This window comes from Protopterus annectens, chromosome 8.part0 (genome assembly GCF_019279795.1).
Source record: "Protopterus annectens isolate FY-2018-M chromosome 8.part0, PAN1.0, whole genome shotgun sequence".
NCBI lineage: Eukaryota > Metazoa > Chordata > Ceratodontiformes > Protopteridae > Protopterus > Protopterus annectens.
In genome coordinates, this window is record NC_056741.1 from 522928117 (window position 1) to 522947169 (window position 19053).

Genomic DNA, 19053 nt, shown 5'->3' on the forward strand with positions numbered 1-19053 from the left:
GCAAAATTGTCTAGAAGAGTCACAGTTTCCAGAAAACTATTCAAGAACATTGGTAGTATTATGTATTAATCTGACTGGATTACTGTACTTGTCACATATGTTGACCATATTATTTTCTGAAAATTCATCTCAGCTTGCAACTCTAAATATACAGCAGCTAGTCTCACACTGGGTGTCATGTAAGGTTGAACTTTATCCTTAATCCAGTGTAAGAACTGCACCTGACGCCAGCTGCCAAATCTTATCAGTATACATTTTGTCATATCAAGTTCTGGTAACTTCTGGTGTCCAGGGTGTGCTGCAGAAAACTGTGAAGGATATTTTTCATAATGTAGGTATTAGTCTCTTACTTGCTATGATCTGAATGACGTAAGTTTTAATTCTTTGCTTTAACTGTAATTCATGTATTTAGTCTAACATAATTTACTTGTAGTATTTTTATATGTAGCTGAATCCTGGTATGGTCCAATTTCACATCTGGGATTTAACATACTGAAATACTGAACTGCATAATCAGGACTGCGCACTCAATCAAACACCCTAGTGGGTGGGCACCATTATACAAGGGGACAGCAAAAAGCTTTGAAAGTTAATAGCAGTTAACTGCATTTGTATTAAGACAAAACACAAATGTGATATACACAGAAGTCACATTATAATGCAGTTGGTAACTATACTTTTGTATTCCTCATGAATTAGTAATATCTGATTACTACATAAGTTATCTTTTATTACGAATACAAATGTGCTACCTTTGCATTAGCAAAACAGTATAGAAATGAAGTATGAGTCATTTTTATTCTATTTTACTTAGTTGTTGCAGTGCTCTAAAGATAAACTTGTAAAACTTAAAACAATTTTGATTGTACTTCATGGACTGGAGCTTTTCTCCACAGGTCTCTGCTGAAAAGGGACATTTGTGCCCAGCCTGAGTTCCCTGGTCAACAAGCGTAAAATAAATAAATTAAATAAATAAATAATGCTATAAATCTCAATGATATGGCAGTCTGGCAGTTAGCAGAGGATTAAGACTCTGAGCTATTAACAACATGCTTCCTATAGTGAAGGTTATATGGTTCGATTCTTTCTATCTCCATTTTCCTGCTGTGTGACTCTGTTCAAATCACTTAATTAGACAATGCTCCCAGGTTGCTCCTAAAAAGGGACACTTTTTCCAATAGGCTTACCTGATTAACAAATAGAAAAAAAAGTATGCACCTATTCAGCCTTTGAGTAACATCATAGTCCAACTAATTTTACTTATGCTGTCTACTCTCCCTAAATTGTCAGCTTTAAAGCTTGTAGAATGCTTAACAAAGGCTAGCCCCCTGTTACAGACTGGTTACCCATCTTTAGCTGTGGCTACCTGTTCTTGGTGGACAGCCTGAACTGTTAATAGTGCCAGCCACATTTTAGAAGCTCACTTATCTGCTAGAGAGTACAGTAGTAAAACGTCTTGTCATATAGTAATGGCAAGTAGAATCTGAGCATGTTTCTCAGAAGGTAGAGAGGTTGGGCAGGAGAAATAGTGTGAGATCATACATTTCCTGCTCTAAGAGGTAGAAAGTCAGAACGTGGGTGGAATGAATGTCTTGGCATGCTGGCATATGATTAGTCATTGATTCCCCATTAAAGTGGGCTAACTCAGTCCAAGTAACCAAAATGGAATGTTACCCAGGAATCATTACTTATAACCATTCCTTTAGAAAAAACCCATGTTTGAAAGACAAACCAGACTAATCCTTAAAGGGCAGAAAAGTACTCCTCAGAGTTTAGGGCTTGGTATAGGATTTGTGTGGTCTTCTCATCCTGCCTTGGTTTAGATCCTAGTGATTATGCAAAATCATCTATAATCTGTTTCCTACTTGCTTTCTGCCTTGAATGAAGCATAGCAGTGCTTTAATGTTCCATGCATTAAAAAAATAATAAGTTCTACTGTTCAAAGAGTCAGAAGACTTCACAATTTTACTGGATGGCATCCAGTACTGTTTCCACAAAAATAAAGACAAAAGCTATATGTATTGTGTTTACATGATCCAAGTTATATTCATACAAGCTATTTTACCTGGACTGCAGACAGTAACGTTTATGGGGCGGGGGGGGGGAGAGGTAGGAAATGGATTTGGCTAAAGAGGTGGCCTGATTAGGCTGTGTCTGAGCTTGTGAAATATAGGCATCTGAGCCGTTTAAGGACATTTATAAACTGCACTGTGAACTGACTTTAGTCTGAGGATTTGAAGAATAGGAGGTAGGATGCAATAAAGTTTTTGGGCCTAGAAATTCAAGAGAGCGATTTCTGCAGTTCAGTTGTTATTTTGACAAGTCAAGAGTAGAGCATCATTAAAGGGTGAACATAGGTTATAGTGTGGATTATGCTTTCTTACTGAGGTAAGGGAAGACTTTTAGTTTTAGCAATTTAACTAAGAAGGAACAGAGACGTGTGTATGAATTCTCTTTAATGGGCAGCCTGTTTGTTTTTTAACAATACCGCACAATGGTTTTCACAGCAAAAAGCCAATGTAATAAATCTGCAAATTTTATCAATAATATTTTGTAAAGATGAAAGTTTCATTGGGAGGCATATGCAGTTATTCACAGTCCATGTTTTAGCTAATTAACAGTATGTCTTTACCTACAGTTGCTCTGCCTTAAGAGGAGATGAAGCAGAAGATTTCCAAGAACCTAAAGGGAGTGAATTAATCTCTGATCTTACTGCTTTCATAGAATTGTTGAAGGTCAGACACTGGTCTAGTCATAGTCTGACATATATAAAACTGGGAGTGGTTTCATTAGGATGCTTTAGGGTCCATGGACTAAACTAAATGTATAAGTACCTTTTAAAGTTGTGGCAAAAAGATCATAGACATTGTATTGCTAGGATTAAGTAATTGGTAACTTTTGGTAAAATACTTTGTTAAACTATGCAAGTCTTCTAGAAGTTATCTAATGGTAATCTCATACAATTATAATCTGTAGATGACTATGTTGTTAGTATAGAGAAACATAATTTTAGGTCTATATCATAACATCGAAGTTCTCTAACATCAAATGTTATTATATCGAACCCTAAACACAGAAGTGTGAAAACATTGAACAGTCAGAAGAGCGAATTTTTTCCCAGGGAAAAAAATTGCTATTCCGAGAAACATACACACAGTACAAACACACACAAAAAACAGCCATCCACATATACACTTAAAATCCTACACCTAAACTAAACTTTACATACAGTACTAGCTATCCACTTACCTTAACCCAACCCTAATCCTAAGGTCCGTCACTATAGCTCACTCACCTCACCCACGCCCTAACCCTAACTCACCTAACCCGCCCCCTAACCTACACACAATCGTACACTTACCTGAACCCGCGTCCTAACACTAAATTCCACACAACTGCACACTTACCTGACCTGCTCCCTAACTCTAACTCACCTAACCCGCCCCCTAACCCTAACCTACACACAATCGCACACTTACCTGAACCCGACCTGTAATGCTCCAACATATCGAACACTGAAAACAGCGAAGCAATGGCCAACCAATTTCTTTCCCTGGGAAAGAATTAGATGTCCTGCACCTTCACTGTTTTCAGCGTTTGACATTACGGGTTCGATATTATAACATTCAATGTTAGAGAACTTTGATGTTATAATATAGACCCCATAATTTTTTGGGGGGGTTAAGGATGGGAGTAATGAACAGAGACAAAAAAAATAGAGGTGAGGTCTGAGCTTTGTGTAAGGCTTGAGAAGCAGGGTTGATTTTAATAGTGAAGAACCAATTCAAGCTTGGAATGGCTGATAGTCTAAGAACAATTTTAGGACATTAATACTCAATCTAATGGGTAAGCCGCAATAGGGTATTAATTAATGTACATAAAGAGTTCTGTGTAAAGTCTAAAGCAGTACATTATGCCACAAGTGAAGTTTAGACTGAATCCAAATGTTTGGCAATAGACAGAACTGTTTAGTAAGCAACACTTAAAAATAAATAAAACTAAAAGAAAAACAAAAAAAAAAAAGAAAAAGAAAAAGTAACTACAATAAACAGTTACAAGGAGCTTCCACTTTTCATTTCATTTCGCTATCCAGAGTGCTTAAAAAACATGTTGTGCAAACTTGGGAAAAATAAATAAAACAAAAGTAATACAATTAACTGCATTACAAGGAAGGAAGTGAGTGTGTGTGTGTGTGTGTGTGTGTGTGTGTGTGTGTGTGTGTGTGTATATGTGTGCGTGTGTGTGTGCGTGTATGTGTGCGCGTGCGTGCATATGTGTGCGTGTGTGTGTGTGTGTGTGTGTATGTGTGTGTGTGTGTGTGTGTGTGTGTGTGTGTGTGTGTGTGTGTGTGTGTGTGTGTGTGTGTGTGTGCGTGTGCGTGCGTGCGTGTGCATGCATATGTGTGCATGTGTGTGTGTGTGTGTGTGTGTGTGTGTGTGTGTGTGTGTGTGTAGACATTAAATTCTTACATAATGTATGTTTCAGATGTAAAGAATGTACTCCAACAGTAAATACATATCCTTCAGCAACTATAAAATATTAAGCAGAGGAACTATTTTACATGTACAGTATAAATACTGCTAGGTAAGTTTCACCAGCACTGTTAACCTCCTCAAAAACCAAAGCTTACTCATTTCCTCTATTTTCCTTGATATGTCAAAGCCTTTGACATGGGTTCCCACCAAACACTTCTCAATAAACTAGCAACATGCAACCTTAGTTGATCTTTCTTATCCTGGTTATGCAGCTATCTTACCAATAGACAGCAATCCACCTAATGGGGCAATAATCTCTCCCCCTCCTGCCTATCTCTGTAATAGTTCCTCATGGTTGTGTCCTTGGACATCGACTCTTCATCATATTAACCAACAACCTTACCTGTGTGATTTGTAGAGTGTTTGTTTACAGTGTGGAGTGTTCAGTCCCTCTCAGGGTTCTGTTATTGTTACTATCATCATTATCATTATCATTTTTCATTTTCTGTTTCCATTCTGTAAATATATAAACATGCCTGATATGTGCTTTCCTGACAACTTTTGCTTGAATGCGTCTGTGGCTCAATTTGTTAATGAAGTACTTCAAATAAAGGGAGTTGATGGTTCAATATCCCAATGAATTGAATGTTTTTTGAATTTTCTGCTTCTGTTCTATATATGGCACTACTTGTTAATGCAGTGCTTGATAACAAGTCAGTGACAAGGGTCATGTATTCAAATCCCCTGATGCCTTACTTTTCTGCTTCCAGTCTACAAATGTGTAACATTTCCCAGATATGTATATCCTTGACACATTCAGTTTGACTCCTACTACGGCTCAATGTGTTAATGAACTACTTGGTAGAATATCACTGAATAGAGTAAGAAGTTCAAATCCCTTTAGGGGTTAAATATTTTTTTCATGACATTTACGTTATGGTACAAGCACACTGAGAAAACTGATGGCATCAACCTTGTGTTACTTTACTGTATCTCACCTATCCTCTCTGAGTTTTACATTTTCTAATTTCAAGTATTTCAGATTGATATGTGTATGTATCATACCCTCTTCTCCATTGTGTTCTGCATCCCTACTTTCATCAGTAGCTCCCTTTCTTGTCTTTCATTAGTTTCTGTTATTTATGTTGCCTTACTACCACCTCTATATTCCATTCTTAGTCATCCTAGACGTACTTTCTTCCATAACACATTTATCTGCATATCTGTTTTGAGTTACAACAATAGATCAACACCTTACCATTACCATCTTTGCATGTAGTTTCATGACAATTAACCTAGATGGTCATGTACAGTCAATCTTTATAACAACTGCTCATATTTTATTTTGTCCACAGTTTGGTATAACAAATCTTCTCACAGGTCCTAGCTGCAGCCATGATGAAACATTGGTCATCATACACACTGGCCTGGCTGCATGCATCATTAATGAGGCTTAGGGCTCATTGCTAGGCATTGTAATTATAGACACAGAATTTCTGACTCCCTGTGAGAGTTTCTTAACCTGCTTGTAAACAAATGTATATTTCTTGAGAATGGAAATGTTAAAAAGAAAGTTAACATATGAAAGTTGTTCAGTACATACTCCTCTTTTCAATGGTGATATCAATATATCAGCCAGACATAATGGTGATTTTATATTGAACAAATAATTAGATAATGGTTACTATCTCTCTAACCATAATGGATAGACCTCAACTGTTGTGACTGTTCATGGAGATGAGGTCTTCAGGTTGCTACAAAACATTTTTTAGGAATCACTCCAATTTTGAGTTATTTACACAGTTTTGATTTGTATGTGCATTTATGGACCAATAAATGTAAATATCTGTAAAGAATTGCCAGTTAGATGCCATCTATTAGTGCAATGTTTTTCCATAGGTGTGATTGCTTTCATTTGATACCATGGAGTACCACATAAACAACTTTGGATTCAAATTATTAATATCATTAAGGAAAACTGCAAGGTTACACTCACCAACACTCCTGTGCTTCCAAATAGTTAAAGAAAAAATATGAAATGCAGGCGTGGTGGCACAGTATGCGTAGAGCGTATCAATCAACAGCAGTCTGTATAACACACAAATACACTAATACGCTAGCTGCGTACAGATAGAGTTACCAGTTAGTCAATATCACCGTAAAAAGCAAAAGTATACCAAGTACTGTATCAGGCTTCCGTGGAACAATGGCTTGAAAACTCTTCAGCACCTCAAGCGTTCAACAGGACATATCCAAAGTCGTATAACAAAGAAAGCAAATAAATGCAATGCAGGCTTGTTATTCAACGCCAGTATGCAAGTCAGTGCATACAAAAATAAGCTATCTGCTTGTAGATGGAATCAACAGTTAATTCAAATAAAGTACCTGATTCAAGAGCAAAACTTCAGAGGAACAATAGCTTGGAAACCTTCAATGACAAACCAAGCGTTCAACAGAGTATATCCAAGGCACTGACTTGCATACTGGAGTTGAATAACAAGCCTGCATTGCATTTATTTGCTTTCTTTGTTATACGACTTTGGATATGTCCTGTTGAACGCTTGAGGTGCTGAAGAGTTTTCAAGCCATTGTTCCACGGAAGCCTGATACAGTACTTGGTATACTTTTGCTTTTTACGGTGATATTGACTAACTGGTAACTCTATCTGTACGCAGCTAGCGTATTAGTGTATTTGTGTGTTATACAGACTGCTGTTGATTGATACGCTCTACGCATACTGTGCCACCACGCCTGCATTTCATATTAATATCATTAACTCATGGTATATATTTATAATATTTCAGGAAAATAACTCACATTTTCTTAAGTACTGAGCACTGCATTTGGGTCAGGATCTATTACTGACCTGTATGTTGGCTGGGCATGTGAAATGTTGTTTCACAGTGCTTCCAATAACCACTTCCACAGATATTTACAGAAATATGATATGTATGTATGTATAGATATTTTATTGCTAAAGAAGCATGACTGTTTGAGTAATGGTGGTAGATTGATACCAGATAATAAAGCTTTTCCAGCATCATGCAAGCTTTAATTTAATATCATGAAGTACCTCATAAACCTCTTCTGAGTGAATTTAACATAAATACTAACATAGCACATATATTCATAATGGAAAAAACACACTTTCTGAATTACAGATTATCCTGTTTGGATCAATAAGAGGTCCCTACTTGTATGCTGAGTTATGGTATTAGATGTTGCTCCACAATGCCACCTTGTAAACATTGCCTAAGATATTGTAAAACTATGCAAAAAGACATAAAAATCATAGGCCATTGCAAAACAAGTATAAATATCTGCACAGCAGTGGTACTTAGGCAGCATGTAGCAGTAAGATGTTTCCCAGCATTATGAAATCTTTCATTTGATATCATGAAGTACCCATAAGCTCCTTTTAGAGTCAAGTGATTAATATAAATATTAATGTAGCACATATTCATAATTGGTAAAAAAAAACACTTTTTCAATTACTAACCACCTCATGTAGGTCAGCAGACATTCCTGACCCATGGGGCAACTTAACCAGTTAAATGCTGTTCCACAATGCTACTACATAGACCCATATGCATACCGTGTTTATATATATATATATATATATATATATATATATATATATATATAGAATCACTATGGAATACCAAAATTCCACAGTCCTGAGACTCTGAATCCTGAGAACCAGAATCTCGAAACTTAAAAAAAAAAGTAAAACATACAACAAACTATTCTAATGTGTATGCAGGGGGGCAAGCCCCCCTGCACCCCCCCACCCCACTGCAACTTAAATAAACCAACTCCGAGATTGCACTACAGTGGAGTGAACGGCAAAGTTCCCATTCCGCACTGTTCGGTATTCCGTAGTGATTTTATTTACATATATATATATATATATATATATATATATATAAAGTACCACATAAACCATATAGGTCAATTACTAAAGTAAATATTACATTTGCACGTAGTATAATATCTTTTCATTCAAAATTATGACTATCACATTTACTGACAATCCAATTTTTGTCATAGGCATTCCGCTTTTGTGCTGACTAGGCCTATGAAGTGCTTTTCTACAATGTTTTCAAGCATAGACTATCTAAGATGTAAACCTATTGTATTTATACATATTATGTTGATAAACAAAACAGAAGTATTTTCAAAGTAGTAATAGTTAGACACCAGTTATTAGTGCAGAGTTTTCCAGCATTATGTACCCTTTAATTTGAAGTTGTAAATAGACTCCTGCTGGTTCAGTTTATCAATAGACATGTTAATATGATCTGTAATCATATTCTTGAATAAAAATGAACCCCTGCATAGTGTTTATTAAGTGCCCAAATTAGGCCATGAGCCAAGATTACCATTTGTCTGACTGGACCTATGAAATGTTGTTCTACAATGCTTCCAAGTGGGCATTGCATAAAATACTGATATACGTATAATAATTATCTGTGTTTTATTGAAAAGTATACATATCTGGAAAATAGTGATACTTAAATTCCAGCTGTCATTGACCCGTTGTGAGCATTATGTATGCTTCCATTTGATATCAATATGTCCCATATAAACTCCTCCAGGTGTAAGTTATAAAATAACTATTAATGCACACACACACACACACACACACACACACACACACACACACACACACACACACACACACACACAATGAAAAATACAACATTTTAATAAACAAAAAATAAATTAAAAGGATATAATGCTAGCAAACAGTAACGCCTTTTATTCAGAGCAGGAACTGGAACTGAAGATAGGTGAGCAGTTCAATCCAGTTCTATTTAGCTACACAGGTGCATTGCTATCAGATTTTTCAGTCTTTCTGTGACATCAGACACCTATGCAGCTCCATATTGAATCAAAGGAGCACACTACACCACACTGAGTATGAGCACCAGGTAGGAGTCAGGTGTAAACTTCTAAGGAAAAGAAAGGAATTCTTTTTCAAATGTTTTCATCTTCAGACAACAGCAAACACAATGGAGTTCCTTCCCATATATGATGCTGTACATGACATGCTTTATCCAGTGCTGAAGGATCATCCACATATTATTCAAAAGGTAACAGACCTTTTTATTCTCTCTTTTTTAATGGTAACCTGTATCTTTTTAGATACAGTTAAACATGCACATTCATACAGCTTAGCTATCATAATTGTGAACCTTAAACTGATCATATTAGGCAAATAGTTATGTTTTTTTTCTTAGGCAGCACTCATACAGGTAGTAGGCATGATAAGGATACCGTTATTATAGCACTTACCCTATAGGCATGAATCAGGAAATGTAGGAATGGCACTATAGGCACAAAAGCATACATGTGTGCACCGCATGTGTTATGTTGGTCTCATATGCAACACCTGTTGTGCAGAGCCATGCATAGATGCAGCTGATCATACAGTGTAGTGTTTAGGATATTTTTCTTCAAATCACAGAGTCAAATGGGCATATTTGTTCCACATACCTGTTCTAAACCCATGGTCTTCTGTCCACAGATGGTAAATACATTGCAGTTTTCTTAGCTGCTAATTCACCCTGTGACATGTGAATTTTGCTATATGGCATGCATGTTGTCACTAGAGCTACTATTAACACATATGGGAAGCCATGATTACAGTATTAACATGGAGAGACATATATCTGTGATCATCCATCTGAGGTGTTGCCAATTACCAATCAGTGACCAAAGGTGAGAATCAAAACCTTTACCTTGTATATGAGGTTAACACCTTAATCATTATGCCAACTCAATTTTACTTGTGCAAGGAGATTCAGATAATTAGGGAATTTAATTGGTTTGATGCATTTGTATTTAAACAATGAGTGAGACCCCAGTAAAGGTAGTATTTATTTATATAAAAATAACATGTCAGGTGATCAATGCGACTGGATTATGTTTGCTTAACTGACAATGGGCACAATGATGCTAGCTGGTAATAAACAATGCTTGTTGGCACCTTTCATTTCCTAGGTAGATATAAAAGATACTCAAGTGGCACAAAATGCATATCAATCAATCAGGCAGAGGTAGCAGAAATACCATTTCCAAGTGTAGTTATATATGTCCTTCACTGGCTGCAATCTGCACACTACTGTTGTCTTGCAAATGCATATAAAGTCTACCTTTTTCATGTGCTGAGATTCATCTAGTACAAAACATCCCATGCATGTTGTTGTGATATCCACTGACAAGCGCACAAAGCACATTGCATGTGCTCAACTTATCATCATTGTGGCATTCCTTTACACTGTCATATCCTGTATTTATTTTGATAAATCTTCATGGTACATGTTAAAATTGTATAGTTACACTTATAGTGTGCTGTGGTGATATGCACAGGGAATATTTTTAATAATAGTAATTTGTTGTGGTTATTCACTTTATTGTTGCTATAATGTTATGCAGTGCAGATGCATAACATGGATGCAGCCTGTGTTGTTTTGTCTCTGACAATGTGTAATAAGGAAGTAAGATGTTGCAGTGTAACTATAATCTTGGATATATGGGGCATAGCCACATATTATTAAGGAATATTAATTTGAGATGGATTTTATATACTGTTAATATTAAATCAGTGTGCCCATGGTACTATTCTGTTGTTACTGATAGGCATTATCACAATATTCAGATTATAACTTTGTTAGTGTATAAGCATAATACTGTTCATTCAGATGAAGCACTACACTAAGGTAACTGACACATTTGTTTAAGGCCCTTTATATAAAGCACAGTTGGCATATTAATAATATTATTTTTTTCTCTTTATGGTAGTAGTCCTTTGCCAATGATATTCATTTTACGGAACTTATGATTCTGTGTGTGAGATGACTGTAATTATATTTTAGCTGTCTTAGTCCCCTTTCTCTCAAAATCTAGCAGCATTACTGAAGACTGTAACATCATGTGACAATATCTGGAGAATCTGTGGCTCACTTGGTCAGCTGGTGTATAGGCAAGGGTAGTATCTCTGGATGCTGCTACATATGCCTCTTATCAGAAGCTTTAGATTTTATGTGCGGTGGTGTGCTTGGACATTTTTAGTTTTATACTCATGTTTTTCCATTGCAGTGTATCTGATCTGACACTCATCAATGACTCAGATCTCTTTGCTTCACTCTTACTTTTCCTGATTTATGAGTTTTGTTTTATTTCTTTTTAATTTGCTGCCTATTTTTATTGGAGAGTGTCACTTCAGCGTAGACTCAATCCACACACTTATGGCAATGCAAAGGTACAATGCAGTACTTAATTGTTTTATATTTTTCTTTATAGTTTTATACTATCTGGTCATGTAGCAGCATAGCTTACACTCATAATGTCTGGTTTTACATTTTATATATATATATATATATATATATATATATATATATATATATATATATATGCTATCTTCTTGCAAAACACCATACTGTCTGTATTAATATTTGTGGGTAGTATTTTATGTTTATATGGTTCCTGGGTTTACATATAACATTAACCCCTATGTTAAGTTATTATACTGAGCTAAAACTTGTGCTCATGAATGACTCATTTCAGGGCAAACTTTAAGGACTTGAGCATACAGACTAGGATACTGGTGACATAATGCAATGTCACTTTTATTGCATTCCTATGAATTTGTCCTGATCAGTTTCCTATGTTAATTATTCTGTCTAGATTTGGCTATGTTTGGTTTGCTCTGTCAGAAAAACATGAAAATACAACCAGCACAGTGGTAAAAGAGACATAAAACAAGCGGAGTGTTTGATGCATAGTCTGTATTCATAAGAAAATAGCAGTCAACAAAGATATAAATGGAACTCATGCAGGCTACTTGATCCTTTTCTTTATGCAAACTATCTAGAGAATAGTTTTAATAACATGAAAAGGCTTGTTATATATATCAGCACTTTGTACATAACAGTTAAGGTCTATCGTTTCATCTTCCTTCATACTCAAAACACTGGTGTAGCATGAGTTTAATCAGCTGAACAGAGCCCCTTAACTGCAAACACTTTATGCTTTTTATGTACTCACAAGTTACAACATATCATTTAACATATAATTTTCTCCTGTCCTTGGTTTATTAACTCCCTGTTCAGGTTTGATGCTGTAGCTTAATATATATATATATATATATATATATATATATATATATATATATATATATATATATCTATATAAAGAGAGAGAGAAATAGATTTATAGTGCAGTTGCTATGCTAACATACAGGAAATATATGAAATATGTCTTTATCATTAGCCTAGTGTCCTTTCAGTTTAGATGTCAGTAGTAAGGAAAATCTTGGAGATGTTGCTAAAGGAATAATTCTGAAATACTTGGAAAGCAAGCAGGACACTGACTCCAAGGCAATAAATATTCACAGTGAGATTGTAGCTGACACAGTTAATAAAATTCTTGGACTGTGGAGCCTAGACATTGGATGTTAAAGGGCCTGTAGACTTTCTCTAAATCGGCTTTAGTGAGGAATTTTACATGGTGCTGTACAAAACATTATTGCATTAGAGTACAATGGTCTGTCATTGTCATTGTCTTATGGAGTACCAGTGTAGAGCTTCTGGAAGGAGAGGTATGCATTTCAGCTGAACACACAAAGATGTGCAATATGACAGGCAGGAAGTTATATAAAAGATGAAAAGGCAGATTCTAAGAGTAGTGGGAAAGTAGCATAGCAAGACTTGTGGGAAATATTAAAATACAATAACTTAAAATTAATGAAACAATGAATATGATAAAGCTGGAAATCAATAACCAAATAATGGAATGCATAGCTGGGTAAGACCCTAAAGCAGTGACAAAATATTGAGGGATATCTGGGACAGCTAATAGAAAATTAAGAAATGTGACAAACCAGCAATAAGGCTAATGGGCCACTGCGATGCACAGGAAAATGCATCAGCCATAGAACAAATTAAATGTTATCCTTCTTTATAAACAGTGAGACCCCATCTAGATTACTGTGTACAAATCTTAAGACCTGAGACACCATTCAGCTAATGATGTAGACAGGATAGAAGCAGTTCAAAGATATGCAAAAAATGTTCCAGAGTCTTAACCTAAATATACTCAAACACAGATCAGAATGGCATAATATGTACAATCTTTAAAATAAAGAAGGTGGTTGGGGTATAAATAATAAGAGAAAAATGTATGTACTTCATGGGAAGCCATAATGACCAAATGTGTAACGTTTACAAAAAAAAAAAAAAAAGGAGAGATGTGCAATGACAAGAGAATACAGAGAGAAAATGTAGACAGTCATCTCAGGGGGGATACTAGGAAGTATTTTTAATAGAAAAGGTTATATATCAAAGGAATAACTATACTGAAAATGTTGTAGGGTCAAACCTTGTGGCAAAATTCAAGATTGCATGGGACAGACCTATGAGAATTTGTAAGAGGGATGGGGAAAGTAAACTGTTAGTTAGATAAGATATGAAGCCTATGCAACATTTAGGAAATCAGGAGATATGCAAATTATCCATAAGGCAGGGGAATCTTCAGCTCATCCAATAGATGAGGAAATGGGTACAATAAGTGGGCAATATCATATTGACTATTTTTTTTAATTTGTTTCTGAGGGAAGATCTGGCAGATAAAGCAAGACATTTAGATTTATTTGACTATTGGTCACTTAATAAAGCCTGCAGTACTAAAACACATATTCCCATTGGAATGTTTAGAAAACTACCCTGTATGAAAAAAAATATGTTGCATTCATGTAGGTATCTTGCAAGCTTAATACCCCTTAAGCTATCGTTTGTCTTACAGTGGTTTGGTTAAGAATTAAAGCCAATTTCCAAAACTCCTCCAATTATTCAAGTTTCTAGCTAGTCTATTACCATTATAGGCAAAAGGGTGGCTTTATTATCAAAAGGATTAGGTCTAAAATGGATCTGCACAGCAAAGGAAACTCTTCCAAAAACATGTGGCCACATTGTCCAGTAGACAACAAATTAGTAGTTCTGATTTTGACAGTGGACATAGTACTAAAAATCTACAATGGGTGTTCATGGGGAAATCATAACATTTTGGAAGATTCATGGAGGCTCTCACTAAGCCACAGATAGTATTTTCTTCCTCTTCAGTATAGCTTTTGTACTTCCGAGCAGCCATCCAGCTGGCATAGTCCAAAAGTAATTCTAAACTCCTGCTACTTGCCATCCCTGTCATCAATCCTGTGTTTAGAGCAGAATGTTTTGGGCAAATGCAGAATGACCAGCAATGCCAGTAAACCTGACCTTAAAGAAATGTTTAAGAAAATATATGCCTTCTTTGCTTATTGCTCAGAGATGCAATAAAAACAGAAAGTAGCTCAGTTAAATATTAATTTGAAATATGTAATTTTCATTAATGCAGTATCACTCACTTGTCTGATGTTTACAAGTGTGGAACCTAATCCCATAGTCGTCCACCCACAGGTAAGGAAACTATCCATTAAGCTATACTGACAACAATTATAATGATAGTCTGTATATTAGAAAATGTAAATATATTCTTCATTACTATAAAGTCTAGGATATAAACTCATACACGATTTATCTCAAGTCAACATCATTTAGACATTAGTAAATAATACATTAAACTGAGATTTCTTTCTGTAATACATTTTTGTTGAAAAACCATTGCAACAATATTTTTCCTTTGTGGTACGTAAAACAAATATGATAATTAGGGAAGTATATACAAGGCAGCATATCACACTTTGGTGGCTTTGAAGAAAATAGAACCCTGCCAGCATTTTATTAAGGTAAGCAGTCATGATATTGTTTTGCAGGCTGGCAGCAATGTGTAGTCATTTTTTTAATATACAGTCTTTGAAATTTATTATTATGCACAGTTCCCATAAAGATCCATAGAATAAGGGAGCAGGGACTGTGGACAGGAGAAAGCAATTTTTGAGTTTTTGACTTTTGAGAAATGTTTTGTCGAGTGAAAGATTTATGCAGGAGAAACTGAAGAATTTGAGACAGATGAGACTTCTGTTTTTGATGTAGAGGACAGCTCAGATGCATCTTCCACCTTTTTGCCAAGCATCTGATATATGCAGTTCCGGAACTGGAGAAAAAAACAGGAAATACAGTTAGCATTCCAGGACAGTAATTCCATATATAAGAACACTATTAATACATTATTTTATTTCAACCACATAGTACAAAGCAAGAAACTATACCACGCTACACTGAAACATTAACACTCTTAAACACACGCATTTTCGTCTATCAAATCAGACTTCCTCAGATGAATCAATAGGATACGTAACACTCCTTTTATACCCTGACCAATAAATCAATTAATAACAAAGAATTTAAACATCACCAGTTCTTTCATTCTATTTCATTCAATAGGATGTGAATAAATTAAATATGTTTCTCTAACCCATGTAGTAATAGTCCTTTATTTTTAAAAAATATGTTATATAACTTCAATTACGTAAAAAAAATTGCTTCTTATTCATATTAAAAAATAAGTAAAAACAAAGAATGATAAAATATTAAATATAAATTACATATATAAAATATTACATTTAGCTGCCCTCTAGTGGAAATTCATATTATTGAGTTAAAATTATTCTAAAAAACATTTTAAATAAAAAATCATTTTGAATAGAAAATATGAAATATGTTAAAAACTGTATGAAAATTTCTTTCAAAATGCAGGATGTACTATAGTTTAGCTGCCCTTAATTTTAAAATAGGTATTATACTTGTATATTCATTCAAACCTGGTGGGTTATACGCCTCAAGTGTCACTTGCCACCAGAGCTCCCTATATTCAATTTTTTCTTCCCAGAGACCCCCTCTTATAGCTCTCTGGGTATATTCCAACACTGTAAATCTAAAAATGGCTCTCGTGCATGTTTGAATGTGTTTAAACAAAGCATTTGTCTCCTTACAATTCTTAATGTCGTTGAGATGTTCATACATCCTTCTTTTTAATTTTCTTTCTGTTTTACCTATATAAAAAGAATAACAGGTCTCACAGGTAGCCATGTAAATTAATCCCATAGAATCACAGTTGTAATAATTCTTATTATTAATAATCCATCTGTCTCTACTGGCTATATAAAAGCTATCTGAATTCAAAATGTATGGGCACTGGGAACATCTCCCACACTTATAGGTCCCTGTCTTTTTTACATTTTGTGGGGCCTTTGTGTTCCTACTTTCTAAAATATTTCCAATACTTTGGGCATTCTTATATACTATTTTGGTTGAAACCCTTTCTAATCTATCTATATCCATTATATTCATAAACCTGTCCCATTCCTTGACAAATATTCTTCTGATGTTGCTATTAAGTGCATTATATTCCATTGTCAAGGCTAACTGATAATTTTCTTCACTTCTTTCTTGGTCTTTAAATTGCTCTGTTTTTAAACCAGTTAACTTCACTATAGGGGTGTATTTATCCCTCCTTCCCCTTTCTATTTCCTGTCTTGTTTCCTTCACAAGCTTTAGGGGATATCCCCGATCAATGAACATTTCTTCCAGGAATTCACATTCTTTGAAAAAATCATTCTGAGAGCTTGTCATTCGACTACCTCTCACAAATTGACCTTTAATTATATTCCTCTTACAATGCAGGGGGTGTGCGCTGTCAAAATGTAAATATGTATTACAGTATGTGGGTTTTCTATATACTTTTGTCTCCAAAGTATCACCCTGCTTGTAAATTTCCAAATCTAAATAATGTAATACATTATCTGAAACTGTATGTGTGAACTTCAAAAACTCCGTAGTTTTGTTAAGGTAAACCATAAATTCTTTGAACTTCTCATGTCCACCAGTCCAAAATAAGACTATATCGTCCAAAAATCTGCGATAAAGTACCCAATAGGAGCTATATTGAGAATTTAAAACATGTTCCTCTTCCCATTTAGCAAGAACTAAATTTGCATAGGTTGGGGCGCAAGCAGCCCCCATGGCTACTCCTTGTATTTGTCTAAAAAATTCCTCATTAAAATACAAAAAATTATTCTTTAATACCATTTCCATCAACCATACATTCACTTGTTTTTTATTGTTAGTTAAATTACCACCGTTATACAATATTTCCTCAAACATATAGGTGCCTTGACTATAAGGAATGGACGAAAAAAGATCAATTACATCTATGGTAATAAATAATATTTTCTCAGGATATTTAACTCCTGGAATAACTTTTAACAAGTCCCATAATACCTATAAGTGTGGGAGATGTTCCCAGTGCCCATACATTTTGAATTCAGATAGCTTTTATATAGCCAGTAGAGACAGATGGATTATTAATAATAAGAATTATTACAACTGTGATTCTATGGGATTAATTTACATGGCTACCTGTGAGACCTGTTATTCTTTTTATATAGGTAAAACAGAAAGAAAATTAAAAAGAAGGATATATGAACATCTCAACGACATTAAGAATTGTAAGGAGACAAATGCTTTGTTTAAACACATTCAAACATGCATGAGAGCCATTTTTAGATTTACAGTGTTGGAACATACCCAGAGAGCTATAAGAGGGAGTCTCTGGGAAGAAAACATTGAATATAGGGAGCTGTGGTGGCAAATGACACTTGAGGCATATAACCCACCAGGTTTGAATGAATATACAAGTATAATACCTATTTTAAAATTAAGGGCAGCTAAACTATAGTACATCCTGAATTTTGAAAGAAATTTTCATACAGTTTTTAACATATTTCATATTTTCTATTCAAATGATTTTTTATTTAAAATGTTTTTTAGAATAATTTTAACTCAATAATAGGAATTTCCACTAGAGGGCAGCTAAATGTAATATTTTATATATGTAATTTATATTTAATATTTTATCATTCTTTGTTTTTACTTCTTTTTTAATATGAATAAGAAGCAATTATTTTTACGTAATTGAAGTTATATAACATATTTTTTAAAAATGAAGGAATATTGCTACATGGGTTAGAGAAACATATTTAATTTATTCACATCCTATTGAATGAAATGGAATGAAAGAACTAGTGATGTTTAAATTCTTTGTTATTAATTGATTTATTGGTCAGGGTATAAAAGGAGTGTTACTTATCCTATTGATTCTTCTGAGGAAGTCTGATTTGATAGACGAAAACGCGTGTGTTTAAGAGCGTTAATGTTTCAGTGTAGCGTGGTATAATTTCTTGCTTTGTGCTATGTGGTCGAAATAAAATAGTGTTTTAAGACCTTATTGCTCTCCGCTCTTCTGTTGGACTTGCAGTTCTTTTGGTTTTTGGTTTTGGAGTTTCTTTTCCACCACCACCTTAGTTTGTTTCTTTGACTATTAATACATTATGTTTCAGTATATATGCCCATACTTCAGATGATTCTAATTATAGTGCATATAACCTAGTTTGCATGAAAGAGGGGAATGGTAAATATAATTTAAGTCAAACTAATTCTTTTCCACCAATGTCCAGCTGACAACATATCCAGCAATATTTCATGATTTAAGGTGGTCAAATCACTGACAAGGTCCTCAAGTAATACACTCAAAAAATTATTTTATGCATATTATTTCACATTTCCCATAATACTAACTG

At 34.7% G+C, this 19053-nt stretch overlaps 1 protein-coding gene across 1 annotated transcript in view; it reads right to left on the reverse strand.

Annotated features, from left to right (window-relative positions):
- Positions 1-15452: 15452 nt before the first annotated feature.
- Positions 15453-19053, reverse strand: part of LOC122808315 (medium-wave-sensitive opsin 1-like) — a 139497-nt gene continuing 135896 nt past the window's right edge. Inside the window, exon 6 of the mRNA XM_044079282.1 lies at positions 15453-15569. Within this exon, the coding sequence (XP_043935217.1) occupies positions 15453-15569 (117 nt within the window). The remainder of the gene's footprint in view (positions 15570-19053) is intronic.